The sequence below is a fragment of the Oncorhynchus mykiss genome, chromosome 24 (assembly GCF_013265735.2).
Source record: "Oncorhynchus mykiss isolate Arlee chromosome 24, USDA_OmykA_1.1, whole genome shotgun sequence".
Classification (NCBI taxonomy): Eukaryota; Metazoa; Chordata; class Actinopteri; order Salmoniformes; family Salmonidae; genus Oncorhynchus; species Oncorhynchus mykiss.
Window position 1 is genome coordinate 9,439,152 of NC_048588.1, and position 25,288 is coordinate 9,464,439.

General features: G+C 46.7%; 1 protein-coding gene across 5 annotated transcripts; it reads right to left on the reverse strand.

Annotated features, from left to right (window-relative positions):
- Nucleotides 1–238: 238 nt before the first annotated feature.
- On the reverse strand, nt 239–18,706 carry LOC110503673 (centrosomal protein of 164 kDa). Of its 5 annotated transcripts, none has more exons than XM_036961481.1 (28): nt 18,453–18,706; nt 17,833–17,922; nt 17,444–17,555; nt 16,690–16,921; nt 15,315–15,449; nt 15,054–15,170; nt 14,849–14,926; nt 14,546–14,650; nt 9,911–9,964; nt 9,694–9,771; nt 9,380–9,453; nt 8,539–8,970; nt 8,220–8,351; nt 7,686–7,869; nt 7,405–7,488; nt 7,116–7,238; nt 5,378–5,521; nt 5,203–5,286; nt 4,991–5,059; nt 4,649–4,908; nt 4,139–4,321; nt 3,828–4,026; nt 3,543–3,650; nt 2,290–2,419; nt 1,710–2,003; nt 1,469–1,541; nt 1,208–1,330; nt 239–1,111 (listed from the first exon to the last, which is right to left on the reverse strand). In XM_036961481.1, the coding sequence occupies exons 2-28, from the start codon at nt 17,915–17,917 to the stop codon at nt 1,015–1,017; spliced, it is 3,789 nt and encodes a 1,262-aa protein (XP_036817376.1). In that variant the 5' UTR covers nt 17,918–17,922; nt 18,453–18,706; the 3' UTR covers nt 239–1,014. The 5 variants fall into 5 exon arrangements, with proteins under 5 accessions (XP_036817376.1, XP_036817379.1, XP_036817377.1 ...); XM_036961484.1 differs by having other exon boundaries at nt 2,290–2,404; nt 3,834–4,026; nt 9,911–9,967; XM_036961482.1 differs by having other exon boundaries at nt 3,834–4,026; nt 9,911–9,967.
- Nucleotides 18,707–25,288: the final 6,582 nt, after the last annotated feature.

The window sequence follows — 25,288 nt, forward strand, 5'->3', positions numbered from 1 at the left end:
GATGAAAAGGAAATCCAAACATGGGTTGTGTTCATTAGGCACCAAATGGAAGAGAATTGACAATCAGGGAAAGACTAACTGAACTTGTCCAAGAAATTCAAATTTTTGTTGGAAAAGTTAACACTTTCCGTTGGGTGTCCCAATGAATACAACCCTGGTGATTACTTTGTAATGCAGACAAATGAAATATTGAAAAGCTGTTGCATGAAAAAGAATGAAAGCTTGACATGGGACATTATGAATATACACCACTTTACATTTATTAAAATATTTATAAAAATACTGTAAAAATTCCACACATCTGCACAGTAAACACACTGGAAGAGGGTCTCTCTTACCAGAATTTCATACAGACTGAATGCTTTACAAGTTGTCCTGCCCTTGTAGCGGTTATTATGGTATGGCTTGAACTTCTCATACAGCACAATTACAACCTGATACCATGACAATGATCTTTAGTCACTTATCACCTCACATCAGTTATGAGGCTTATAAATGTAAGATATCAACGGTATCTCCTAATAAAGTGAAGCACCTATTGAATATGTAACAACTATGCATTCTGTTTTTGAAACATTTAAATAGCTCGAGGCAAACGAACTGATTTGTTGACTATGGGGCTACTGTCGCCATACTCCCAAGCTATTCAACCTTGCATGCCAATGGAATGAAATGACAGAGTCCACTGAAACCGCCCTAGTGTCCTCTCTTCTGTCACACAATCACAGTTAAACCTGAGGACGAGGAGTACACTGGCGGTCAGATGTCTTAAAAAATGTTTCTTATGGAAATTTGGTTGCAGGGGAATCCAAGCTCTGGTCCAGGGCGTTCCTTTGGTCCACACATAGTCGAGGGCGGTTCCTCTAGTAGCGCCCTGGAGCAGAGCTAGAGGGATCCCTTCATTAAAAGTGCATTTTTAAAAACCCACCCCTGTCCTTAGCCCTTTTTCAGTAACAATACAGCTTTATCTGCTTGTGTTGATCCTTGCTCTTTATGTAACTTATCCCTCCCCCTTTAGTAATGGTACACTTTAATCTGGTTGTTGTCATCCAGGCTCAACTGGACCAGTCCACTCATAGTTGGGGGGGTCCGATAACGCGTGAACAGAGGTCTGATGAAAGCCTGTTAAGGAAATGTACAGGATTGAACCAAGCTCCATTATATGTTGTGCTTTGTGGCGTGTGTGAGCATGTTTATAGAAGGATACACACTGGGGTCTTTCCTGCGTGTCTCCAGCCATCTCTTGTTGCCGTCGATCAGGCCCTGAAGCCTCTGGCCATCCATCTCCACTGCCTTAGGCTGCATGGAGGACAGACTACGAGCCTGCTCACTAACAAACACACATTTCTGTATTACCTTCCTTCAACAAGATAAGACTACTGTGAAAGGGATGAGTGACAGTCTAGATTTTTTTTTTTTTTTAAAGAGGCGTTTCCATCATTTTCATGTTTGTTATTTTCATATTTACCTTGCAGGACTGTACCCTGAATAAAGTGCATTGGTCCTCAAGGAACTGGTGGCTATGGACTCAATAGGAGCCCCTATAGAAGGGACAAAGAGAAGTGTACTCTCGTTAATTAAACCAACAACTCCACCGACCTGAAAGTACACAGACAACCCTGAACGGGGGTTCTACAGTCCACAGAACTAAATACAACGCATATTTATTATAACATATATGATATTGGATCTCTTTGGTTTAGATGTACCAGGGAAGAGCTTGGCCCAGCGGCTATTTAGCAGGTCCTCAGAATCCCGTAGTGGGGTGGAGGTGCTGTGAGGGGCCCAGGAGGGCCCAGACAGAGGCATGGAGAGCTGTGAAAGAGGCATTGAGGTGGGGGTTCGGGGCTGGGAGAGGGGCAGAGGTAGGGGGAGAGGCTGGTAAGGGGTCTGGCGTTGGGTCAGGGAGCCCAGGGCCCCCAGGACTGTGTTGAGCTGGCCAGAGATGTGCTGGAGCGACTCGGCTAAGTGCTGCACCTTAGCTGGCACTGTGGGCTCCCCACCTGGAGAAGAGAGATAGAGAGAGAAAGGGAGTGAATGTCAGAAAAGAAGAAGACATAAGGGAGAAAAGCAAGGGACGAGGTGTGAAAGAGAGGAAGGAAGGAGAGGGTGAAAGAGGGGAAGGAAGGAGAGGGTGAAAGGGGAAAAAAGGAGAAACGATGAAGGGGGGAAAAAGGAGAAACGATGAAGGGGGAGAGGCAGAGCATAAATAACAACACGGCAGGGACGAGTACAGGCCTGTTATGAGGGTGTAAGGAATGGATATTCCTGTACGTGTGTCTCTCTCACCTGGGCCATCATGGCCGTTGCTGACGCTGCTCATATCCGATTCAGTCACATCAAAGGTCACCTTCCTATCAGCAGCCAGTCTGCCCTGGTCATCATAGTAGTGATGATGGGAGACCTGGGCAAGGGAAAGCAAGAGAGAGAGAGAAAAAAAAAAAAAAATCCATACTTTTGTACTTTCTAACACGAACACTTGTCTACTCTTAACATCAATGATTTAGCTGATAACTGCTTTATTGAGGAACGTTTTACTTACAACGATTGTCTTAGCTAGCTACCTTAAGTTGAACACACTGACTGTAAGTCGCTCTGGAAAGGACTGTCTGCTAAATGACCAAAACGCCATGTAAAAATGCATACAAAATATGTATGTGTACAAAACATTAGGAACACCTTCCTAATATTGAGTCGCACCCCTCTTTTACTTGAAAACAGCCTCAGTTTGTCGGGGCATGGACTCCACAAAGTGTCGAAAGCGTTCCACAGGGATGCTGACCCATGTTGTCTCCAATGCTTCCCACAGTTGTGTCAAGTTGGCTGGATGTCCTTTGGGTGGTGGACCATTCTTGATACACAAAGAAAACGGTTGAGCATCAAAAACCCAGCAGCGTTGCAGTTCTTTTTATTGAACCTTTATTTAACTAGGCAAGTCAGTTAAGAACAAATTCTTATTTACAATGACAGCCTACCCCGGCCAAACCCGGACGTCGCTGGGCCAATGGGACTCCCAATCACGGCCAGATGTGATACAGCCTGGATTCGAACCAGAGACTGTGGTGACGCCTCTTGTACTGAGATACAGTGCCTTAGACCGCTGCGCCAATCGGGAGCCTGATTCTTGACACACAAACTGGTGCGCCTGGCACCTACCACCATACCCCATTCAACTTAAATCTTTAGTCTTGCCCATTCACCCTCTGAATGGCACACATACACGATCCATGTCTCAATTGTCTCAAGGCTTAGAAATCCTTCTTTAACCCGCCTTTCTCCTCCCCTTCATCTACACTGATTGAAGTGGACTTAACAGGTGACATCAACAAGGGATCATAGCTTTCACCTGGACTCACCTGACCAGTCTGTGTCATGGAAAGAGCAGGTGTTCCTAATGTTTTCTCCCCTCATTGTATAGTGTGTTGTTTATTAGCAATCTATTGAAGTATGTATAACGTTATGGGCATGGTATGTAGTACAGGTGGTGTACAGGGGGCAGGATATGTGGTATATAAAGGTGTTATGGTGTACTACTAAGGCACCTCTTCAGCTACGGAGCTCTCTAGCTGTTGCAGTCTCTCCTCCTTCCTGCGTAGCAGCGAGTTCCCCCTCTGCACAGTCACCCTCAACTCCTCCACGTCACTGGCCTCCTGAGGGAGAGAAGCGGAAACGAAAGAGAGCGACAGAGAGAGGGAGGGAAAGAGAGCGAGAGACGACCCAGGGACCGTTACACACGGAGGTCAAGCATACTCTCTCACTTCATGAATGTTCCAACATAGGGCCGGGTGTAGGAGTCTATAAGGGATAAGGAAGGGAGTCACACTTACACGCACCTGCTGCAGGTTCCTGTACATCTCCTGTGTGGCCTGGGCGTGGCTGGTGGTGTTGGCGTACTGAGAGGAGCTGGACTGGGCCTGCGCTGCCTGCAGCGCTGCCTGTCTCTCACTCAGACGACCACTCTCCCTCTCCAGGAAGCGCCGGGCCTTCTGCAGGGACAGGCCCTCAGAGGAGATGTACTGATGCAAGCTGGGAGAAGGACAGGAAGAGAGAAACACACACACACACACACACACACATAGAAGTTAGTCAGGATAGAAAGGTGCAACATGCATGCATGCTCTCTCTCAAACACACATACTCGTCCAAGCTGCTCTCGCTGTCTCTGGAGATGGGGGAGAGAGGTTCTTTCAGGTGTTCCACATGCAGCACTTTCTCCCGTCCAGCAGAGGGCGCTGCCTCACAATCCTTCTCCTTCTTCCTCTCCTCCTCTGTTCTGTCCAGTCTAGTAGAAGGCCTCTTGATCTCACTCTGCTCCAGATCACTGCAATAGAATCATGTGTTTGTCCCTGAGAAAGTACCACTTGAGAAAGAGCGCAATAGTCTTGCAAGCTAGAATTGAAGTCTCCCACTAAGTCTGGAAGACATGCACTGTCAGCTGCAAGGTGACAATGAAACAGTGTGAACGGAGGTTGACCCCAACTAACGGGCCAGGTGTGTGTGTGTGTTTCAGTGGAGGCTGCTGAGAGGAGGACGGCTCATAATAATGTCTGAAAACCATGTGTTTGATACCATTGCATTCACTCGATTCCGGCCATTATTATGAGCCGTACTCCTCCCACCAGCAGCCTCAACTGGTGTGTGTGTGTACCTGACTCTGCGGCCCAGCCGATCACAGCGCTCCTGCAGCAGCTCCACCTTGCTCTCCAGCCGGTCCCGCTCCTCCTTTATCCTCTTGCTCTCCTCTCTCGCTTTGTCCCTCTCCTCCCTCATTCTCTCCAACTCCTCTCTCGTGTTGGTCCTCTCCTCCCGCCCTCTCTCCGCCTCCTGCCTCGCCCTGTCCCTCTCTCCTTCCACCCGCTCCAGATCCTCTCTCAGTCCATCTCTCTCCTGCATGACTCCAGGCAGAGCCTGAAAACATCACAGGCTTAACATCTACAGCACGATGAAGGCCGAGGTGGTGGTGGTGGTGGTGAAGATGATGAATCCTCACCTCGATTCCTCTGTCTATCTCATCCTCTTCGTCCCCAAGCTGCTGCCTCCTCTTCTTCAAATTCGCTGCCTGAACATTGGCAAGCGGATATGTCCTTTAATCAACAGCGGCCAACCACACAAATACAGTTCATTCCTTTCCGAAGCTGAGGCCATCCCTAAGCGTTCCAGATATTCATGCAGACACATATCAGCGCAATAGTGACTGATTACCTGGGTCTTCAGTGTTGTCTCCTGGCTCTTCAGTTCCCTGGCCCTCAGCTCCAGCCTGTCCCCCAGCTCTTGAATCTCTGCCTCCTGAGGGATGACAGGTGTTTAGAGATGATACATGTGTGTGTGTGTGTGTGTGTGTGTGTGTGTGTGTGTGTGTGTGTCTCTCTGTCCTCACTTTGCGTGTGTGTGTCTGGCGGGTCTTGCAGAGCTGGGAGTCTAGCTGTGTACGGAGTCTTTCCAGCTGGGCACTGTGTGCGGCCAGCAGGCGATCCCTCTCCTCCTGCAGGACACACAGCAACTGTTCCTTTTGGACAGCCTCCTGGAGGACAGAAGCGCACACACAGAGAGACACACAAATAGATCATTTTCACAATATTTAACCGCAGCATTACATGTAGGGACAACAGTGCAGAGGCAACAGCCAAAGCAACAATGACAGTAGCAGCAGGTAGGTTACGAGAAGCGGTGACCTTTGAACTGTAATTAGCGGTTAACATCCCTACTTGTTATCCTCTTTTACATTCCCTGTTTTATTTATGGTACTTTTCACCCCCTTTTTCTCTCCAATTTCATGATATCCAATTGGTAGTTACAGTCTTGTCCCATCACTGCAGCTCCTGTACGGACTCGGGAGAGGCGAAGTTCGAGAGCCATGCGTACTCCGAAACATGACGCTTCCAAGCCACACTGCTTCTTAACACACTGCTCGTTGAACCCGGGAAGCCAGCCGCACCAATGTCTTGTTGGAAACACCATACAGCTGGCAACTGAAGTCATCGTGCATTGCGCCCAGCCCGCCACAAGGAGTTGCTAGATCTCAATGGGACAAATCCCGGCTGGCCAAAACCCTTCCCCTAACCCGGACAACACTGGGACATTTGTACACTGCCTCACTTGTTCTTATGTCCCGTGTTGTTGATGAGAGATGATACAGTACCCGCTGCCATCCTGAAGAAGCACTCCCACGTGTTGTTGATGAGAGATGATACAGTACCCTCTGCCATCCTGAAGAAGCACTCCCACGGTGTCTCTGACTTGACCTGAGCTGTGGTTTTAGCGGTTTGTCCTGCGCTCCGTAAACAACCGTTAACAAAACAGAACACGAGGAGGATTCCAGTCCACCTGGCTGTGCTGCTGCTCCAGTTTCAACTGTTCTGCCTGCGGCTATGGAATCCTGACCTGTTCACCGGACGTGCTACCTTGTCCCAGACCTGCTGTTTTCAACTCTCTAGAGACAGCAGGAGTGGTAAAGATACTCTTAATGATCGGCTATGAAAAGCCAACTGACATTTACTCCTGAGGTGCTGACTTGCTGCACCCTCGACAACTACTGTGATTATTATTATTTGACCCTGCTGGTCATCTATGAACATTTGGACATCTTGGCCATGTTCTGTTATAATCTCCACCCGGCACAGCTAGAAGAGGACTGGCCACCCCACATACCTAGGGAGGAACCAGGCTTTCTTCCTAGGTTCTGGCCTTTCTAGGGAGTTTTTCCTAGCCACTGGGCTTCTTCACCTGCATTGCTTGCTGTTTTGGTGGTTTTAGGCTGGGTTTCTGTACAGCACTTGGAGACATTAACTGATGTACGAAGGGATTTATAAATACATTTGATTTGATTCTGTTCTACTCCAGTCGTTAAACTGGAAGACTTCTGACCTCTTGTCTTGTGTTTTGAAACAGCCTAATAGTGGTTGTTTAGACTGGTGAGTAATGGCTGGGACTCCCAGAGGACGGCGTGCCACTGGGATGAAACCGAACACTGCCTGTCGTAGCCCAGCATTCGGAGACAGTGCTGTAACAGTACACGTTCACTGTCACTACTGTCTGTCTGTCTTCACCAGACTAGACCTGTAGTTTAGTATAATACAATGGTTTACCGCAGCCTATAACCAAACTCTGTCTCTCACCTGGTCCAGATGACTCTCTCTGATAGAGCTGAGTTCTCGGTGGTGGTCGTCTTTGAGCTGCCCCAGCTTCCTGGCGTGGTCACGCTGCACTTCCTCCCTCACTTCCTGGAGCACGTCTCCCAACTGGTCCAAGTCACAGTCAGTGGGAGAGATTCATAATGTCACAACGCTCTACATGGTTGAGACTGACATACTGGTAATATGTGTATCTGCAGTCAAGGAGATGAGGGCTATGGTTTTGTGTATCAAAGGTGGTAAGTAGTGTGTGTGTGTGTGTGTGTTCTATCACCTCTCTTTGGTACTCTGCTAGATGCTGCTCTGGGCTACGAGGGCTCTTCAACTCCCTCCACCTCTCACTGGCACTGCTTCTCCCCTAAGGAACACAACAACACACTGTCTTCAACCATCACCTGTGTGACAACACCCTATCCTAGACTCACTGCATGTATTTCCCTCACAAAAACCCAAACAATTTCAGTTATTTCGAGTGCACGTGTGTATTGGAAGGTCCCTCTCCTATATCTCCCCCCTCCCACTCTCCCAGCTCCTCTCCTAACCCCCCCCCCTCACCTCCTGTTTGAGGGAGCTGAGTTGCTCCTCCCGCTCCCCAAGCAGTCTCCGCTTCTCCGCGTGTAGCTTCTCCTCTGACTCCTCCCTCAGTCGCTCCAGGTCCCGCCTCCTCTGGGACTCTATCCTCTCTCGCTCCGCCTCCAGGGTGGCACGCAGCTCTCTCAGCATCACCTCGCCCTCCTCCCTGATGAAAACAACAACACACACAAACGTAGCAAGCACACATACACACACACACACAATCATTTTTAGCGCAAATCTTTTTTTGTCTTGTTTTTTTTTTGCCGTGACCGAGCGGTATTTCTATACCTACTGTATGTGTAGAAAGAACAGTATCGCCTAAGCACAGAATAGTTATGTGAAGCAGTGTCATTAATACGACTGGGGTCGCTGAGCATGTGATCTAACGGTCAGTGGAGCACTCCAGGGAGATTGCTGTCATATGAATGTGTGTGTGTGTGTGTGTGTGTGTGTGTGTGTGTGTGTGTGTGTGTTTTTAAGCAGATGGATGAATAGTAGAGAATGATGAGTCACCTGATGTTGCGTTGCTGGTTCTCTCTCTCCCTCCGGGCCATCTCCCTCAGCTCCAGTAGCCTGCTTTCAGACTCCACACTCAGCCTGCTCTCCTCTTCCCTCCCCTTACTCTGGAGCCTCTCCCTCAGGCTCCTGGAAGACCGGTCAGGACCAGAACACACACACAGCAGCGGGTGAGATAACCAGCACTGTCACACAGCCGTAAGCATCAACACTGAGTCACATACTCACACATCACAGCTCACAAATACTACTATAACAGTGGACATAAGTGGAGAGGGAGGTTGACCACTCTGTGGCCTGCTGCCTGAATGCCTACCTGACCCTCTCCTTGCTCTCCTCCTTCAGCCTCTGTTCCTCCTCCTCCTCCTCCCGGCTCAGCTCCTCCTGAAGGAGGCGCACCTTCTCCTGTCTCTCCCGCAGCGCACGCTCCTTCTCCTCCTCTATCTTCCTCTCAGTCTCCCTCCTCTCCTTCTCCCTCTCCTCCTCCTGGGCCCATCTGCTGTCCTCCCCCTGTCTGGGGGCTTCCTCTTTGTAGTGGGCGTGGGGGCTCCTAACCAGGCGGCCTCTGGAGGTGTCAGGCCGCTGGACCCCCGGCACCCCTAGGCTGGCGCTGGTGCTGACCCCCTCGGCCCGCGGCCGGGGTTCCGGCTCACAGTGGGAGGACCCTGTGGTCTGCTGGGATTCACTGGGCTGGCTGGGGGGCCTGTCCTCCATCACTGGATCCTCCCTGCCTGCACCATGGAGACGCCTGCAGAGTTTGGGAGAAGGGAAGGAGGGAAGAGAGAGAGTGGAGAAGATGGAAAGAGGGGAGAGAGAGAGGGTGAGAGAGAGAGAGCGAGGGAGGAAGCGAGAGAGGAAGAGCGAAAGAGGGAAGGAGGGGAGAGAGAGAGGAAGAGGGAAGGAGGGGAAAGAGAGAGAAAGAAAAAAGGGGGGAGAGAAAGAAGAGAGAGAGAGAGGGAGAAGAGGGAAGGAGGGGAGAGAGAGGAAGAGTAAGAGAAGTCAGATAAATGATTTGGCTCAGCTCTAGACTTGCAGATCTTTGTGAGAAACAGACTACAATGACACTGACAATATGCTTGTATCACAACGTGTGTTTGAGTTCAGAGGGGACATTTCACTGAAATATGGGCATTTATCAGAAAGGCTTGTCTGCCAACCTCTCTGCAGCTTCTGCCCTCTTCCTCCGTTCCTTCTCCTCCTCCGCACTGACTTTCACTATCCCCACTTTGTCCTGGGGAAAATACATACTTTTTTTTGTAGGTGAATAGCAAAGGCTAACATAACTCTACATGGCATGATGTGAGTGTTCACTCTCAAAATAAAACAACGGTACAAACAGTGCCTACAGACTCTACAGCCAGAGGAACCACTGTGACTGAGGAGAGAGAGTGTAGCTGAGGAGGAAGGAGGTGAAGAGGGGCGAGCAAGGGAGAAAAAGAAAGGTGAGGAAGAGATGGAGAGAGTGTGGTACCTGCAGGAGTGGACTAACAGCAGGGGAGAGATCCTTCAGGTCCAGGACTTTCTCTGACAACCTGGAGCCAAAACCAGACTAAAGGGAAAGTGGAACACAACACTGTTTGCCTTTACTCAACCCACCCCTTGATATTATCTGCTTAAATGTTACATTATAAAGCCTCTATTCTACAGGCCTATCTACTGGGACATTATCTCAATCCATAACAAAGTACCTTGAGGTCCTCGGTGGAGGAGGATGCCACCTCCATGTGCTCGCTGGCCTCCGACTGCTGATGTAAACACACTCAGTCACTGACGTGAAGCATAGTGCGACCGTGTCACCTCAAACACCGTACACACACACACACACACACAGACACACGCATGCACTCACGACACAGATAGAAAACGTGGATGAATACTGCCATTCTCAGCGGCACACAGCAATTATGAAGGCTCTCGTAGTAGGGCAAAGCAAGTACAGCAGAAAAGGGACAATAGACTAGTCAACAGCACAGAGCAGCCATCCCATGGCTTGATCAGCAAAGCTTGGGCAGACAAGAGGCAAATAGTGAGACTCTACCACACAAGCACAGGTCAAGCAGGCAGTCGAGACAGAGAAACACAGGCTACAGCACTGCAAGTTTGGACTGAGAGAACCGGCTGCCTTGGGGGCTGTATAAGAGGATGGGGCTGCCTTGGGGGCTGGCTGAGAGGATGGGGCTGCCTTGGGGGCTGGCTGAGAGAATGGGGCTGCCTTGGGGGCTGGCTGAGAGAATGGGGCTGCGTAGGGGGCTGGCTGAGAGGATGGGGCTGCCTTGGGGGCTGTATAAGAGGATGGGGCTGCCTTGGGGGCTGTCTGGGAGGATGTGGCTGCCTTTGGGATTGTCTAAAAGAATGGGGCTGCCTAGGGGCCTGGCTGAGAAGATGGGGCTGCCTAGCGGGCTGGCTGAGAGGATGGGGCTGCCTAGGGGGTTGGCTGAGAGGATGGGGCTGCCTTGGGGGCTGTCTAAGCAGATGGGGCTGCCTTGTGGGCTGTCTGAGAGGGTGGGGCCACCTAGGGGGCTGTCTGAGAGAACGCTAGGGGGCTATCTGAGATGATGGGGCCGCTTAGGGGGCTGTCTGAGGGGATGGGGCCGCCTAGGGGGCTGTCTGAAAGGGTGGGGCCGCCTAGGTGGCTGTCTGAGAGGGTGGGGCCGCCTAGGGGGCTGTCTGAGAGGGTGGGGCCGCCTAGGGAGCTGCCTGAAAGGATGGGGCTGTCTGAGAGGATGGGGCCGCCTAGGGAGCTGCCTGAGAGGATGGGGCTGTCTGAGAGGGTGGGGTCGCCTAGGGAGCTGCCTGAGAGGATGGGGCTGTCTGAAAGGATGGGGCCGCCTAGGGAGCTGCCTGAGAGGATGGGGCTGTCTGAGAGTATGGGGCCGCCTAGGGGGCTGGTTGATAGGATGGGGCTGCAGTGCTCAGCTCTAGAGGAGGGATGGAGGCAAAACTGGCAACAAGGGGACCAGAATGTTCCAATCCAGTCCTCAGAGCTGACTGCATATACACATATTACCAAAGACACCAATGTGATGTGAGAGGGAGATCATGGGGGGCTGGATTCACCAGGGTTGGGACTTGAGCCAACATAGCCCCTCAGGGAGTGGAATGGTGTCTCCTTTGGCTGAGAGAGGGGCGGAGGTGCATGCAGAGGGGGAGCACACAGGGCAGGGGCCACGACATGGTCAAAGCACACCAAACCCCTACCTCTGCTGGTAGAGGGCTTTGTTTGGGCACATTCTTCTTCTTCCCCACATACACCTCCATGTTGTCACTTTGTTTAAGGTCTGCTAACTTCTTCTTCTTCCCCAGGGACTTAGCTTGGACCGTTTGTTGTTCGAGTCTCTCGATTACTTCCTCTGAGCTTGCGGATGTTTTGGGTTTCGGTGAGGCTTGCACAGTCTGAATGCAGTTTTCCACCACCTCATCACTGTCTTCTTCAAGTCTGTCTCCTTCCATTTCTTTTTGTTCTCTTTTGAAGCACCCCTCCACCTCCCTGCTCTCCTCTCCTTCCCTAGCCTGTTTTTCACTCAGCGAGCATCTCGCGAAGACTTTGTCATTTTCCTCCCCTTCCTCACTTTTTACACACCTCTCCCTCACCACCTCACTCTCCAGCTCCCCAGGTTCATCTTTACCCTCCTCCCCTTCCTCACTTTTCACACATCTCTCCACCACTTCACTCTCTCCCTCATCAGCCTCCTCTTCGCCGACCTCCTCTTCCACTTCCTCACTTTTCACAGACCTCTCCAACACTTCACTCTCTCCCTCCTCTTTACCTTCCTCTTCAACACTTTTCACACACCTCTCCACCACCTCACTCTCACCCTCCCCAGCCTCCTCTTTACCCTCATCTTCCACCTCTTCCTCACACCTCTCCACCACCTCACTCTCACCCTCCCCAGCCTCCTCTTTACCCTCATCTTCCACCTCTTCCTCACTTTTCACACACCTCTCCACCACCTCACTCTCACCCTCCCCAGCCTCCTCTTTACCCTCATCTTCCACCTCTTCCTCACACCTCTCCACCACCTCACTCTCACCCTCCCCAGTCTCCTCTTTACCCTCATCTTCCACCTCTTCCTCACACCTCTCCACCACCTCCCTCTCGCCCTCCTCAGCCTCCTCTTTCAACCACCTCTCAACCACTTCCTCACTATCCTCATCTCCCTTTGCCTCATCTTCCTCCTCTATACTGTCTCTAACAGTCTCTTCCTTCCTTTCCACATGCTTCCTTTTGAAATATCTCTCGCCCACTATCTCACTTTCCTCTACATCTCCTCCCTCCACCTCTTTCATATATCTCTCTACTACCTGATCACTCTCTTCCTCCTGTTCCCCCTCTTTTTCCTCTCCTGCTTCCTCCCTTGTAGTGTCTCTCTCATCACTCTCTTCTGCTTTTGGTTCCTCTTCACTTTTAACACGGCTCTCAACTAGCTCATTGCAGTCCTCCAACTGTTTGTCATGACCCACCTCTAGTTCTTCCTTTGTAACACACCGCTCTACTACCTCATCACTCTCTCCTTGCTCTCCAAGATATCTCTCCAGCATTTCATCACTTCCTCCTTCTCCCTCATTTGTATTGACATTTTCCTCAACTACGTCACCAGTCTCCTCTTCCTCCCCATCCTCACTTTTTACACACCTCTTTATGACCTCCTCACTTTCCTCCTCTCCCTCCTCCAAATTTCCTTCACACTCTACCTCCTCACTGACCTCGGCCTCAACGTCATTGCCCTCCTCTCCTCTCTTCTTCTCACTCGCTTGCCCTACTTCTCTCTGGTTCTCCTCTTCACATCCTCCCTCCTCAGCCACACTCTCTCTGTCCTCTCCCCACCCATCCTCATAATCTTCTTCCTCCTCTCCACTGTCTCTAGTTTTAGCAGGCTGGGGGTCTGGGGTAGGGGGGCAGACCCCAGCAGCACTACTGCAGTCCCTGCTGCCTCCGCGTGGTAGGGTGGAGAGGAGGTGGCGTCCACGAAGGGAGTCCTTGGGTGGAAGGGGATGATGGTGGCCACCAGAGAGAAAGAGAGGGAAGACGTGCATAGACACAAACACAAAAATAAAGAAAGGAGGGGGAGAGGTTGGGGATAATGTGACAAGGAGAAGACACAGGGACCCGAGCAGCATGCAAACCACTCACGCATTCCGTAGGTAGAGCTCATCGAAAGAGAACAGTCACGTCAACAACAAACAACACAGAGAAGTGTGACAAAATCACAGGAAGTGCAGAGTTAAACACACACACAGAAAGACCAACATAAAGGGTGATCAAATGAAAGACTCAGATGGCAAAGCAATAACAGTGACAGTATGAGGACAAGAGGACCAACAGAAAGAAACAGTGGCAGCCGTGACCATAGCACAGCTCCCACTGACACAGCAGCTACACAACCAGGAAGAGATAGACACACAAGAACCCGAAACACATGTTTAAAGTCACACACACACACTTATGAGAGTTGATAAATGACAAAGATGTTATGTCTGAATGAATAAACAGGCCTACACATTTTCCCAATGATAGCTTACACTTTCCATCCCTCAAAGTGTTGGTTTTGGTTAAAGGCAATCTAGTAAACAAGAGCAGTTCTATCTAGGTCTGCATCTTGTGATCTCTCTTCAGATAGACCTGATAACATAGTCATGGGTTTGTTCAATATATCTAAGTATACAGTGCATTCTGAAAGTATTCAGACCCCTTGACCTTTTGCACATTTTGATACGTTACAGCCTTATTCTAAAATTGATTAAATCGTTTTTTTATCTCATCAATCTACACACAATACCACATAACGACAAAGCAAAATCAGGTTTTTAGAAATGTTAGCAAATGTATATTTTTAAAAAATGGAAATCTTATACAGACAGGTGTGTGCCTTTCCAAATCATGCCCAATCAATTGAATTTACCACAGGTGGACTCCAATCAAGTTGTAGAAACATCTCAAGGATGATCAATGGAAACAGGATGCACCTGAGCTCAATTTTGAGTCTCATAGCAAAGGGTCTGAATACTTATGTAAATAAGGTATTTGTGTTATAAAAAATGTATACATTTGCAAAGAATTTAAAAAATAAAATGTTAATAATTTTTTTACTTTGTCATTGTGTATAGATTGATGAGGGAAAAAAAAATGTCAAACATTTTTAAAGAAGGTTGTAACGTAACAAAATGTGGAAAAAGTCAAGGGGTCTGAACACTTTCCAAATGCACTGTAGGGTTTAAACTACTAGAAAGTCCTAAAACTAACATACACCACAGGATCGACAGTGGGATGAAAAGAGAGAAAAGAGACAGTGAGAGAAGTAATACATCAGTAGTGTGTGAGTTACCTGCTGAGAGGGGGACTCAGGGCTGTGCTCTCCAGACAGGGCCAAGTCTCGTAGCTCTGCTTCTGTCTTACCCTCTGGTGGGGCCACTCCACTGGCCTCGCTGTCCTGTTAGCCACACAACACACACGACTGAGCCTAAATCCATTATACAGAGAGGTTTTCTAATGTAATAATGACATGGGACTGTGCTTATCTGCACTGGTATCATACACTGACAGAGTTGAAAATAGGTGAAAAGTCCTAAAGGGGCTATGCCATAAAATAGACATGGTGTTGTTGTGCATTGTGAAAAAGGTAGTGTACCTCATACTGCAGCCCTCCTCCCAACGCATCCAAGTCCAGGTGCAGGTTCTGTAACAGTCTGGCCGAGCCACGACGACTCTGCAAACAGCATCACAGTCATACATCTAACTTATGCTCCACAAATTACACACTTCTATTCTCCAAATATTCTGTTTCACGGTGCCCAGAAAGGATAGGTATGCACTTTGCCAGTTGAAAGTCATACCGGCTGCTCATCCTCTGAGATGTTATCCTCGTCATACTCGAACCCAGGCGGAGAGAAAGCCACACGCTCCTCCTGTCGCCCTCCCAGCAGACTGGACCCGAGGCTTGAGAGAGGACCCTTAGGGGAGGGAAGGAAGGAGGAGACACAGAGAGCGAGAGATAAAAGGTTAGAGACTTTCAACAGCACACCATAAGAATAAGGGTAATACAGTACATAAGGTAATGAACTATCATCCTTTATCATCAAGGTGAAAACTCTTACCCCAAGGGGACTCTTCAGGGGCTCCAGCCCTCCAGAGCTGCTCAGGGACCCCCTCAAGGCCGGGCCATCAAGACCCCGTAGAGGAGCAAGGCTCCCCAACGGGGCCTGCAGTGGCCCGAGGGTCAAGCTTAATGGCTGAGAGACAGAGAGAGATTCACGTGAACAAATATGTTGTGTAGGGAGGGTTCAGGTTAATCGTAACCATCATGATATTCAAGGATCTTATCGAAACTCAGTCAAATTTGGTATACTGCTCCTATCGTTCACCTGCTTCTACCAATCCTTCTCCTATAATTACAACAATTCCTTTACGCTCTGAGGCTGTCTTACAATTTCCTGTCTGTAATCTGTGGTCGTACCTGCAGAATCCCTTCACTGCCCTGCTGGATCAGCCATGCTCTCTCCCATCCCGTCTCTCGGCTGAGAGTTAGGTAGGGGGACATGGGGCCAGGAAAGAGGTCAGAGAGGGGCCAGGCAGGGGACGAGGCCCTGCTCACAGTCCCTAGCATCAAGTAAGTGAACTCCTAGGATGATCTTTCCCTTCTACTTGGCCTTCTCTTCCCTCATATGTTTCCGTCATCACTGCCCCAGGTGTAGAATGACCATATGAAGGCATTTGGGGTTCAATAGTCTTTCCTTCCTCTACCTCCACTTCTAAACAGACCACCTTGTCGCTGAAATCACTACTGCTCTCCCTGCCCTCTTCTGCTGCCTCCCTCCATTCCACCACTTCCTCAGTGACAAAGCCCTCTGCTCCCCCCTCGATACTACCATGACTAACTGCATCAGCTTGACTCTGTGTTTCATCAGTGGGCCCTAGGCCAAACCCCACTGCCCTGTCTCATTCCGCATTGTATGGTGCTAACCCCCCATGTCAGTTTGAACCCCCTACCAGGGAACCTTTCACTGTTCCCAGGGGTGTTTCTGTCTGGCTCTCCTTCAATGTAGACCTTTCCCTTTTGTTTACAGACTGCTAAGAAATGATACACATAGGAAATGGAGAATGACTTAGGACAGTGACTTATAACTCTATAATCACTATATCGGTATAACTGTTTCACTTAGCAACTGGGGGCATGAAGCAACCAAGCATAAGTATGTGACTGTTGTGTTGATGACCAAGACAATATAAAATAATAATGTATTGGTTCAGCCAAGCCACTCTAAACGCCTCATCTTTGTACTTTGTTTCCTCTCTATTTTCTGCTACGCCTCAGTGACTAAGTGGAATAGCCGTGCTTCTTTGACATTATTTAGAGTTGAAGCTATTTCCAGACCAATACATCTACACACAACAGCACTGCAGTGTTCTGAGACATCTGTGAGTCACTTCATGCGCTTGGTGTATTTCAGAACATAACAAACGCCCACTCACTCCTGGTGGCCTCAGGAGCTCTTGGTCTTTCGCCTTCTTCTTTTTCTCCTTCTTGTCTTTTTTCTTTTTCTTCTCCTTTTTAGCGGCGGTGATGGGGGGCCCATGGGGCTGGGTGCCGACTCGTTCTCGCTCCTGATTTACCAGGCTGCGGTATTGCTCGTCACACGGGTGGTCCCAGGTGGACTGGCCCGAGGAGAAGTTGAAGTAGTACACGTCCCCCGTCACGTCTTGACTGCGAGAGGGGGGAGAGTCACTTCAGCACCTCAGAACTCAGAGAAGGGAGAAGAGACCAGTGGACATATGGTGTCTGGGAATACTGGGAAGTCTACCAGTGTTGACACACTACATGGGGCCAGAGATGGAGTCAATGTCAGGCGTCTTCAAACTCAGATCACAGTAAAAAAGATTGTGAATCGAGACCACGACCGAGACAAAACTGATCCATGCAAGAGAAGGGTGACATTGTGACCAGTCAGTAGTAATTTGTGGTTAATGAATCACTATCAAAAAAGTACTGTTATAAATAAAATGTAAAGTACTGTTTTATTGCAATTAAAAAAACATGCATTTATGGAAGTCAATGTTGGGGTAGCACAAAAAGCATCCCCCATCTACAAATATGTTGACCATCCATACACAGGTGAGAATATTTGTGTTCGGGTTTCAAATTCACTTGATTGGATGTTACTGACCGACGCCACCAGGTTCAGACTCCATCTCTGGTACAGTGGCAGATGCCTGCCTGCCTGCTTACCAGGGTTTCCATTCGGGAGGCAGTGGGGCAACAATGCCCTCTCTGGCCAGCCATAGGAGCTCGGGCTCCCGATTGGGATCAATGCCAATCTCTCGTGCGTACTCGTGGATCTCTGACAGGGGAGGGGACGAAGCAGTGAGGAAAATCTCCAGATAACATTACATGACTTCTCACACAACCAAAATAAGTTAGTGAATGTGTCATATGTGGCTTATCTATGTAAAGCAGAGTATTGCTTGGTTTTGAGATGTGCCTATGTGTTTGATGCCCACCACAACACTTTGCACCATACTCGTGTAGTTGTTTCAGCAATGTAGCTCACAGTCAGTCTACTAATCTGTCAACTAGAAAGGGAGCCATACTGCCACTTCTGTATCCTTCTGCTCTACCTTGTTCAGAGGGGATATAGTTCTCATCGTAGTCCTCTTCCAGGATCAGCTGATCTCCAATCTGCAGAGCAGCAGCTGCTGTCATGGTTACTTAGAGGGGAAAATAGTCATGTCGTAGATGCCATTTGAAAATTGTAACTATGTTCTATTGTATTTTCAGTAGCGCATGCATCACTACAAAACAAACCCCATATGGGAACTCTGTGTACAGTCATTTACATCTATGCTATTAGGTTATGCAAACTATCCACGTAGCTAGTTGGCTAGCTAGCTAGCCAATGATCAATCCTCAACCACGGTTAAAAGAGGAAACCTTTTCAAAAACGAACTAGTTAGTTAACTAGTTCGTTTTTGAAAAGGTTTAGCGGCTTTATCTACGTTAGTTAGCTAACGAGCTAGCTACATTAGTTGGCCATTCAATTAGAATAATAACTCCCATAATGTTGTTGACATGGTTTCATAGGTAGCTACAGTAACGTTAACCGTAGGTTTCCAGTGACAGACCAATGCGGGGTGGCGCCACATCACAGAGGAAAACGTTACAGTAGCTAGCTAATTCGCTAACATTGGCACATTAGCTAGAAACTTCAATTTGTACAAAAAACGTACGATTTACCTACCTAACTACAAGTTACTCTCCTATCCCAGTAAGGGAAAGATCAGTCAAGCGCGATTATTATCGACATTTTCCCTTACAAATGAGTAGAATGGTTTCACTGGGTCTGCTAGCAAAACAACAACATATCAAAACAGAACCCGCTGATGGAGCGTCCAGGGACGCTTCTGTCCGTTTCCGGTTCCAACACCCCTAGCAACCATGTCGCACCCACCTACCACTCAGACATATCGCGGTAGATTGGACAGAAGTGATGCAGAGGACACCTCTCATTGGACCTAATCACCGTCCAACAAATTATTTACAGTACTGTAATTTACAGCTAGTACAGTATAATCCCGTTAGCAGGTAATCACATAGTTCAATATGGTAGTGCTTTCATATGTCCACATTCTCATTGGAAACGTTAATGCAATTTACATGAATAAACTTAGCAAAATACATGTAACCACGGTCAGTCTATCAAAAATAATTGTTCGGGTTTCTGTAATTGAACCAATCACACCAGTTTTTTGTTTGTTTTTTTCCCCTCTGTGATTGGTCCCTGAGCCCATAGGAGGCAACTCTAAAATGTATTTTCTCTTTCTGTAAAGCCCTACCTTTATCCACTTCCCCTGTCTTCCAATAGTTAATTCTGCTTCACTTCAGTTTGCTCCTCAATTCATGCACCTTGGTTGGAGAGTGAGGTAGTGTTTCTCCCTTAAACACAGGTCAAATTAGTTCAAATTGAAAACTCCAATTTGCATGCAATTAATAAAGTATTGTAGAGCCACTTCCACATGACATCAACAACAGTGCAACAACATTAGGAGCCTTCCAGTATGAGGAGGTGTCAAAAGGTTGTCATAAAACGTCTTCTCAATGAACTGGTTCCTTGACAAATGTATCCTGCTTTATTGTGGGCAAAGTGATGTTTTTGACAACAACCAAAAGGTACTCAGTTCGGTTTTAGCCACCTATAATTATTCACCAAAATGATGGCTTTTTTACTGTAAATATATCCTGCATTGCGACACTATAGATTGGTTTGTCTTTTCTGAATCCATTAATTGAGGCTTCCTTTTCAGTAGGCTCAAGCCTAACAATAATATAGTTTAAAAGTATCTGATTTCAAAAACATTGTCACAATACCTGCTGTAAAAAACAAACAGCATAGACCAGCATATGCTTGAACAGCTAAGACCAGCTTGACCAGCTAGACCATGCTGGTCCGACCAACTTGAGCAGCATCAGAACAGCACTGACCAGCATGGACCAGATTGAAATGAATGCTGGTCTATGCTGTTTTTTAAGCAGGGTATTGCTACAGTGTAAGCATTTTGTTTGGCCCGTAAATCCACACACGCATCTACCATAGGGTGGCAGCAAATCAGACAGAGAAATCCTCTGCTTTCGCCACTGAGCATTGACTTTGTTCATTGGCTTTGCTCCTAATAAAAATCTGAAAGATACTCCTGTGTTTCATCATCACTGCATCATCACCCAGTTCCTCTGCAAAAAAAACACCCACCAGCCATTTCTACTGTGGGATCCTCCTAAAACTTCAGAAGACAAATCACGGAACTAATTGTTCACAGGGCTTGTGCAAGACAGCAAATCAAATTTTGTGAAATATTATGCTTATTGTCGCTGTCTTTGAACATGACCTCCATGAACTTGAACATTATATTTCTACACAGTAGTCCAATCTACACAGTAATTCAATTCTTGGCTTTGCAGTCCTCTGCTATGAGAAATAGATAAAGATCTTGAAATCTAGATCACTCTGATGGAATGAAAGCCTCACACCCAGTTGGCATGACTGGTTCAGTTTGTGTGTAGATTTGTATTTGTTTACTGTAAAATAAAAATAAATACATATATGTTTCTGTTCGTGTTAACTCTCCGCTATCCCTCCACTGGTATTTTCAGCAGATCCCTGATCTAGTCGGGCGGTAGGGTAGCCTAGTGGTTACAACATTGGACTAGTAACCGGAAGGTTGCAAGTTCAAACCCCCGAGCTGAAAAGGTCCTAGATGAATGCCCCCTTAATTCCCGGCAGTGATAGGCACTAGTACACAAACATAGGCCTTGGAACTTAAATAACAACATCTACACAGCTAAACACACAACATCTCTTGCTTATACATTTGAGTTCTTGTATCTCGAGTACTCAGACTTCAAGGAATTGAAACAGTCACAGATTACTTTTAAAAATCAATGTGTAAATTAAAATGAAATGTATGGGTCACTTGCGCCGAATACAACAGGTGTAGACTTTTCCGTGAAATGCTTACTTACGAGCCCAATACAGTGTAGACATTGTTAATGTTGTAAATGGCTATTGTAGCTGGAAACTGCTTATTTTTAATGGAATATCTACATAGACGTACAGAGGCCCATTATCAGCAATCATCCAATGAAACGTTGTGTTATCTAATCCAAGTTTATCATTTTTAAAGGGTAATTGATCATTAGAAAACCCTTTTGCAATTATGTTAGCACAGCTGAAAACTGTTTAAAGAAGCAATAGAACTGGCCTTCTTTAGACTAGTTTAGTACATTTTTTATATACATTTGGTTAAGTTGTGAACTAATGTGAATTCAATGTGAAATCAACAAAAACAGTCACCATGACATTGGATTTAGGTTAAACATTGGGTGAAAAAAAAAAAATAAAAATAAAAAATTCCCTTACAGTGATTACGTTTTTTGCAAATCCAATCAGTTTCCCACATTCATTCAACGAAATCACACGGATTATTTTTGTTGAAATTACGTGGAAACAACGTTAATTCAACCTGTTTTTGCCCCGTGGGAAGGTTTTGATACTAATGTTGTTATTTCCTCTTTTATTTATCTCATATCAGGTAACAATTGGCAAGTTTCCTGGGTGGAGGAGACAGGCCCCATCAGCCACTCTGTCTTCAGCCACTCATAAAGCTCAATGGGGTTTCAGTGCACCAACAGGGGGGAGTGATCCAGGAAGAATAGATTGGACGAGGGAGAGTTGGGGGTAGAAGAAGACACGGGGGAAGGAGTGTGAAAATATGCATAAGAAAGAAGAAAAGAGAACAGGAAGTAGGGCATTTGAATATGCTGAGAAAGAATAGATGTCTAGGCAGGGGGTGGCAGGTAGCATAGTGGTTAGAGAAAATCCCCGAGCTGACATTGTAAAAATCTGTCATTCTGCCCCTGAACAAGGCAGTTAACCCACTGTTCCCCGGTAGGCTGTCATTGTAAGTAAGAATTTGTTCTTAACTGACTTGCCTAGATAAATTAAAATAACAATAATTAGCAACGCAGAGGTTGGGAAGGAAACACATTAAAATATACCATTACATGCAGAAGAAAGTAATCTCATTGATTTTGTATGGCACAGTAGGTACTGAGAGTAATGATTGTCCAAGGCGGTGTAAATCCATGCAACTCAACAATGACAATGTGTTGAAATTAGGGCTGCCGGAGTTAGTCAGATAACTCAAGTTAACTTTTTGTAATTTTTGCACACATTTTTTTTTTAACGTGACTTAATCGCATTGTCTGAAAGCATTCAAAATACACTTAAAACGTTCAAAGTACATCGATACAGCTAAAACAAGCACAACAATGTGATGTCAAAACAAGTTGACATTGAGGTTAAAGAAAGTGTGCTTTATCAATTTACGGAATTTTGATAACCGTTACTTTTGGACAAAATCAAGACATCAATATTCTTGTAACACTTTTTGTATAATTAAAAATATACATATAGCTCAATTTGAGCAATTTCTGAATTTGCGATTAATCTTCATTGATCACAGCAAATCCTGAGATTAACTCAATATTTTTTGTTGTTGCTTTTGACAGCCCCTGTTGAAATATATTGCATGTTGCATGGGGAGCTGTGCTGCAGTAGCTATTTCTCTATCTACTTATGAGTTGTTTTGAGGGAAATAGTGGGATGACATCCCGCTGGACACAGATGTCAGTTCAATGTCTAGTTTGATTTACATTTGATTCACTTGTCAACTAACGTGAATTCAATGTGAAATCAACAAACAAAAAAATCACCATGTCATTGGATTTAGGTTAAAAGTTAGGTGAAAGAACGAAATCCTCTTATGTTGATGACTTTTGGTAAATCCAATAAGTTTACCACATTGATTGAATAAAATCACATTGATTATTTGTGTTGAAATGACATGGAAATAATGTTGATTCAACCATTTTTTCGCCAGGGGGGGATTGTATTATTAATTTTACTTAATTTTGATGAAAGTGCTCTATCAGATTCATAAGTAGGAGCGTTAAGATTGAATCCTACTACACCGGCTCTGATGCTCGTCGGATGTGGCATGGCTTGAAAACTATTACGGACTACAAAGGAAAACCCAGCCCAGCCGTGAGCTGTCCAGTGACGTGAGCCTACCAGACAAGCTAAATGCCTTTTATGCGCGCTTTTAGGCAAGCAACACTGAAGTATGCATGAGAGCACCAGCTGTACCAGACAACTGTGTGATCACGCTCCCCGTAGCCAATGTGAGCAAGACCTCACTGACATTTTCAACCTCTCCCTGGCCAAGTCTGTAATACATGCATGTTTCAAACAGATTACCATAGTCCCTGTGCCCAAGGAAGCGAAGGTAACCTGCCTAAATTATTACCGCCCAGTAGCACTCACGTCGGTAGACATGAAGTGCTTTGAAATGCTGGTCATGGCTCACATCAACACCATCATGCCAGAAACCCTAGACCCACTCCATACTGCCCCAACAGATCCACAGATGACACAATCTCAATCGCAATCCACACTGCCCTTTCCCACCTGGACAAAACTATATGAGAATGCTGTTCATTGACTACTTCAACACCATAGTGCCCCCAAAGCTCATCACTAAGCTAAGGACGCTGGAACTCAACACCTCCCTCTGCAACTGGATCCTGGACTTCCTGAAGGGCCGCCCTCAGGTGGTAAGGGTAGGCAACAACACATCTGCCATGTTGATCCTCAACACTGGGGCCCCTCAGGGATGCTTGCTTAGTCCCCTCCGGTACTCTCTGTTCACCCACAACTGCGTGGGCAAGCACGATTCCAACACCATCATTAAGTTTGCTAACAACTCAACAGTGATAGGCCTGATCACCGACAACGATGAGATAGTCTATAGCAGCGGTGTCAAAGTCAAATGGACGGAGGGCCAAATAAAAAAATCAGCTACAAGACGAGGGCCGGACTGTTCGAATGTTCATTGAAAAATTTTTAAATGACGCATATAGTCTAGTGAACCTAATTGAACCTACTGAAAACCTAACAAATATATTACAATATGATCAGATAAATAAAGCAATATTTTCTTATGGCTCTGTCAGTAATCTTTAATTTTCAACAGACACAAAAGACAAATTTCCTTTATATAAATATCCCCATAACATGAACATTAAATGAAAGAAACCGGTATTCAAGGCACCATCAGTAGACTATATTTTCTATTTTAGCAAAAGTGGGCTAAATTTACTTCAAAGAAAAAACAATAATAGCAATTTTCTATCATCCACTCAACTGAAATATTTTTAAAATATAATTGGATTGAAATACAAAAAAATAAAGTGCAAAAATCTATTAATCAAAAACAACACTTTGTTTAAGGAGAAGTAACATGCAGTGAAAACAAATATTAAATTTTAACTTTTAAACTTGAACTGAGTAAAAACTCTAAATATGTGATTGCACAGTAATGTTCACTTGTTTGAGGTTGAGGGTGATACTTGGTGGTGTCCCATCTTTTCCACAAGTTCATCAATGTTCGGGGTAAGGCTCTGAGCTGAAGAAATCCTCAGAATTGAGTGGAGGTGTTCAGCAGTAAGTCGACTTCTGTGTGATGTTTTGTTCAGGTTCATCAAAGAAAACAGTTGTTCACACAGGTATGTGCTGCCAAACATAGACAACGTTTGAGCAGCCTGGATGCGCAGCTGGGGCATTGTGCCGGGGAGGAAACGGGCGAACTCCGCAGCACCCACTGCCGCATATTTTGCCCTCAGTGCATCATTGCATTGGAGGTCAATCAACTCCATTTGGAGGTTTGGTGGTGAGCTTTCCACGTCAACAGCAAATGGGTTACCGAGCAGTTCCAACCTGCTTTTTTGTGCTTCAAAGTCAGCAAATCGGCGTCGAAAGTCAGCGGCAAGCATACCTATTTTATCAGCCAACTGTGTGCTCGGGAACGCACTGGTAGAGAGCTTCTCTTTCATGGTCTGGCAGCTGGGAAAGTGGCTCAAATTTTCTTTCCGCATCTGCGTCTCCCACAGAGTCAGTTTGGTTTTAAATGCCTTCACTGTACTGTACATATCAGAGATGACACGATCCCGACCCTGCAGCTGCAAGTTTATTGCATTCAGATGACTCGTAATGTCACACAGAAAAGCCATTTCACACAGAAACATTTCGTCTCGGAGTTGTGTTGTGTCTTTCCCTTTGCTGTCCAAGAACAGACAAATCTCCTCACGAAGCTCGAAACATCTTTGAAGCACCTTTCCCTGGCTTAGCCATCGCACCTCTGTGTGATAAGGCAAATGACCATGCTCCGTTTCTAACTCCGTCAGAAATGCCTTGAACTGGCGGTGATTCAAACCTTTGGCTCTGATAAAGTTAACTGTGCGCGTGATGATGCTCATTACATGCTCCATTTTCAAGGCTTTACCGCACAACGCTTCCTGGTGTATGATACAATGATAAGCTGTCAGCTCACCTGTCGCGTTTTCCTCTTGCATCTTTTCCCGTATCTTCGCCACCAGTCCGCTCCTGTGTCCACACATCGCAGGTGCTCCGTCGGTTGTCAAACCCACAAGTTTTTCCCAAGGCAGCTCCATCTCATTTACACA

Coding starts and splice junctions, on each gene's coding strand:
- LOC110503673 (XM_036961480.1), bottom strand. CDS start 17,917: ATGACAGCAGCTGCTGCTCTGCAGATTGGAGATCAGCTGATCCTGGAA. Junction 5,522..7,115: donor GAGAGAGTCATCTGGACCAG/GTGAGAGACAGA, acceptor TCTGTCCTCCAG/GAGGCTGTCCAAAAGGAACA. Junction 5,060..5,202: donor AGACAACACTGAAGACCCAG/GTAATCAGTCAC, acceptor GCCAATGTTCAG/GCAGCGAATTTGAAGAAGAG.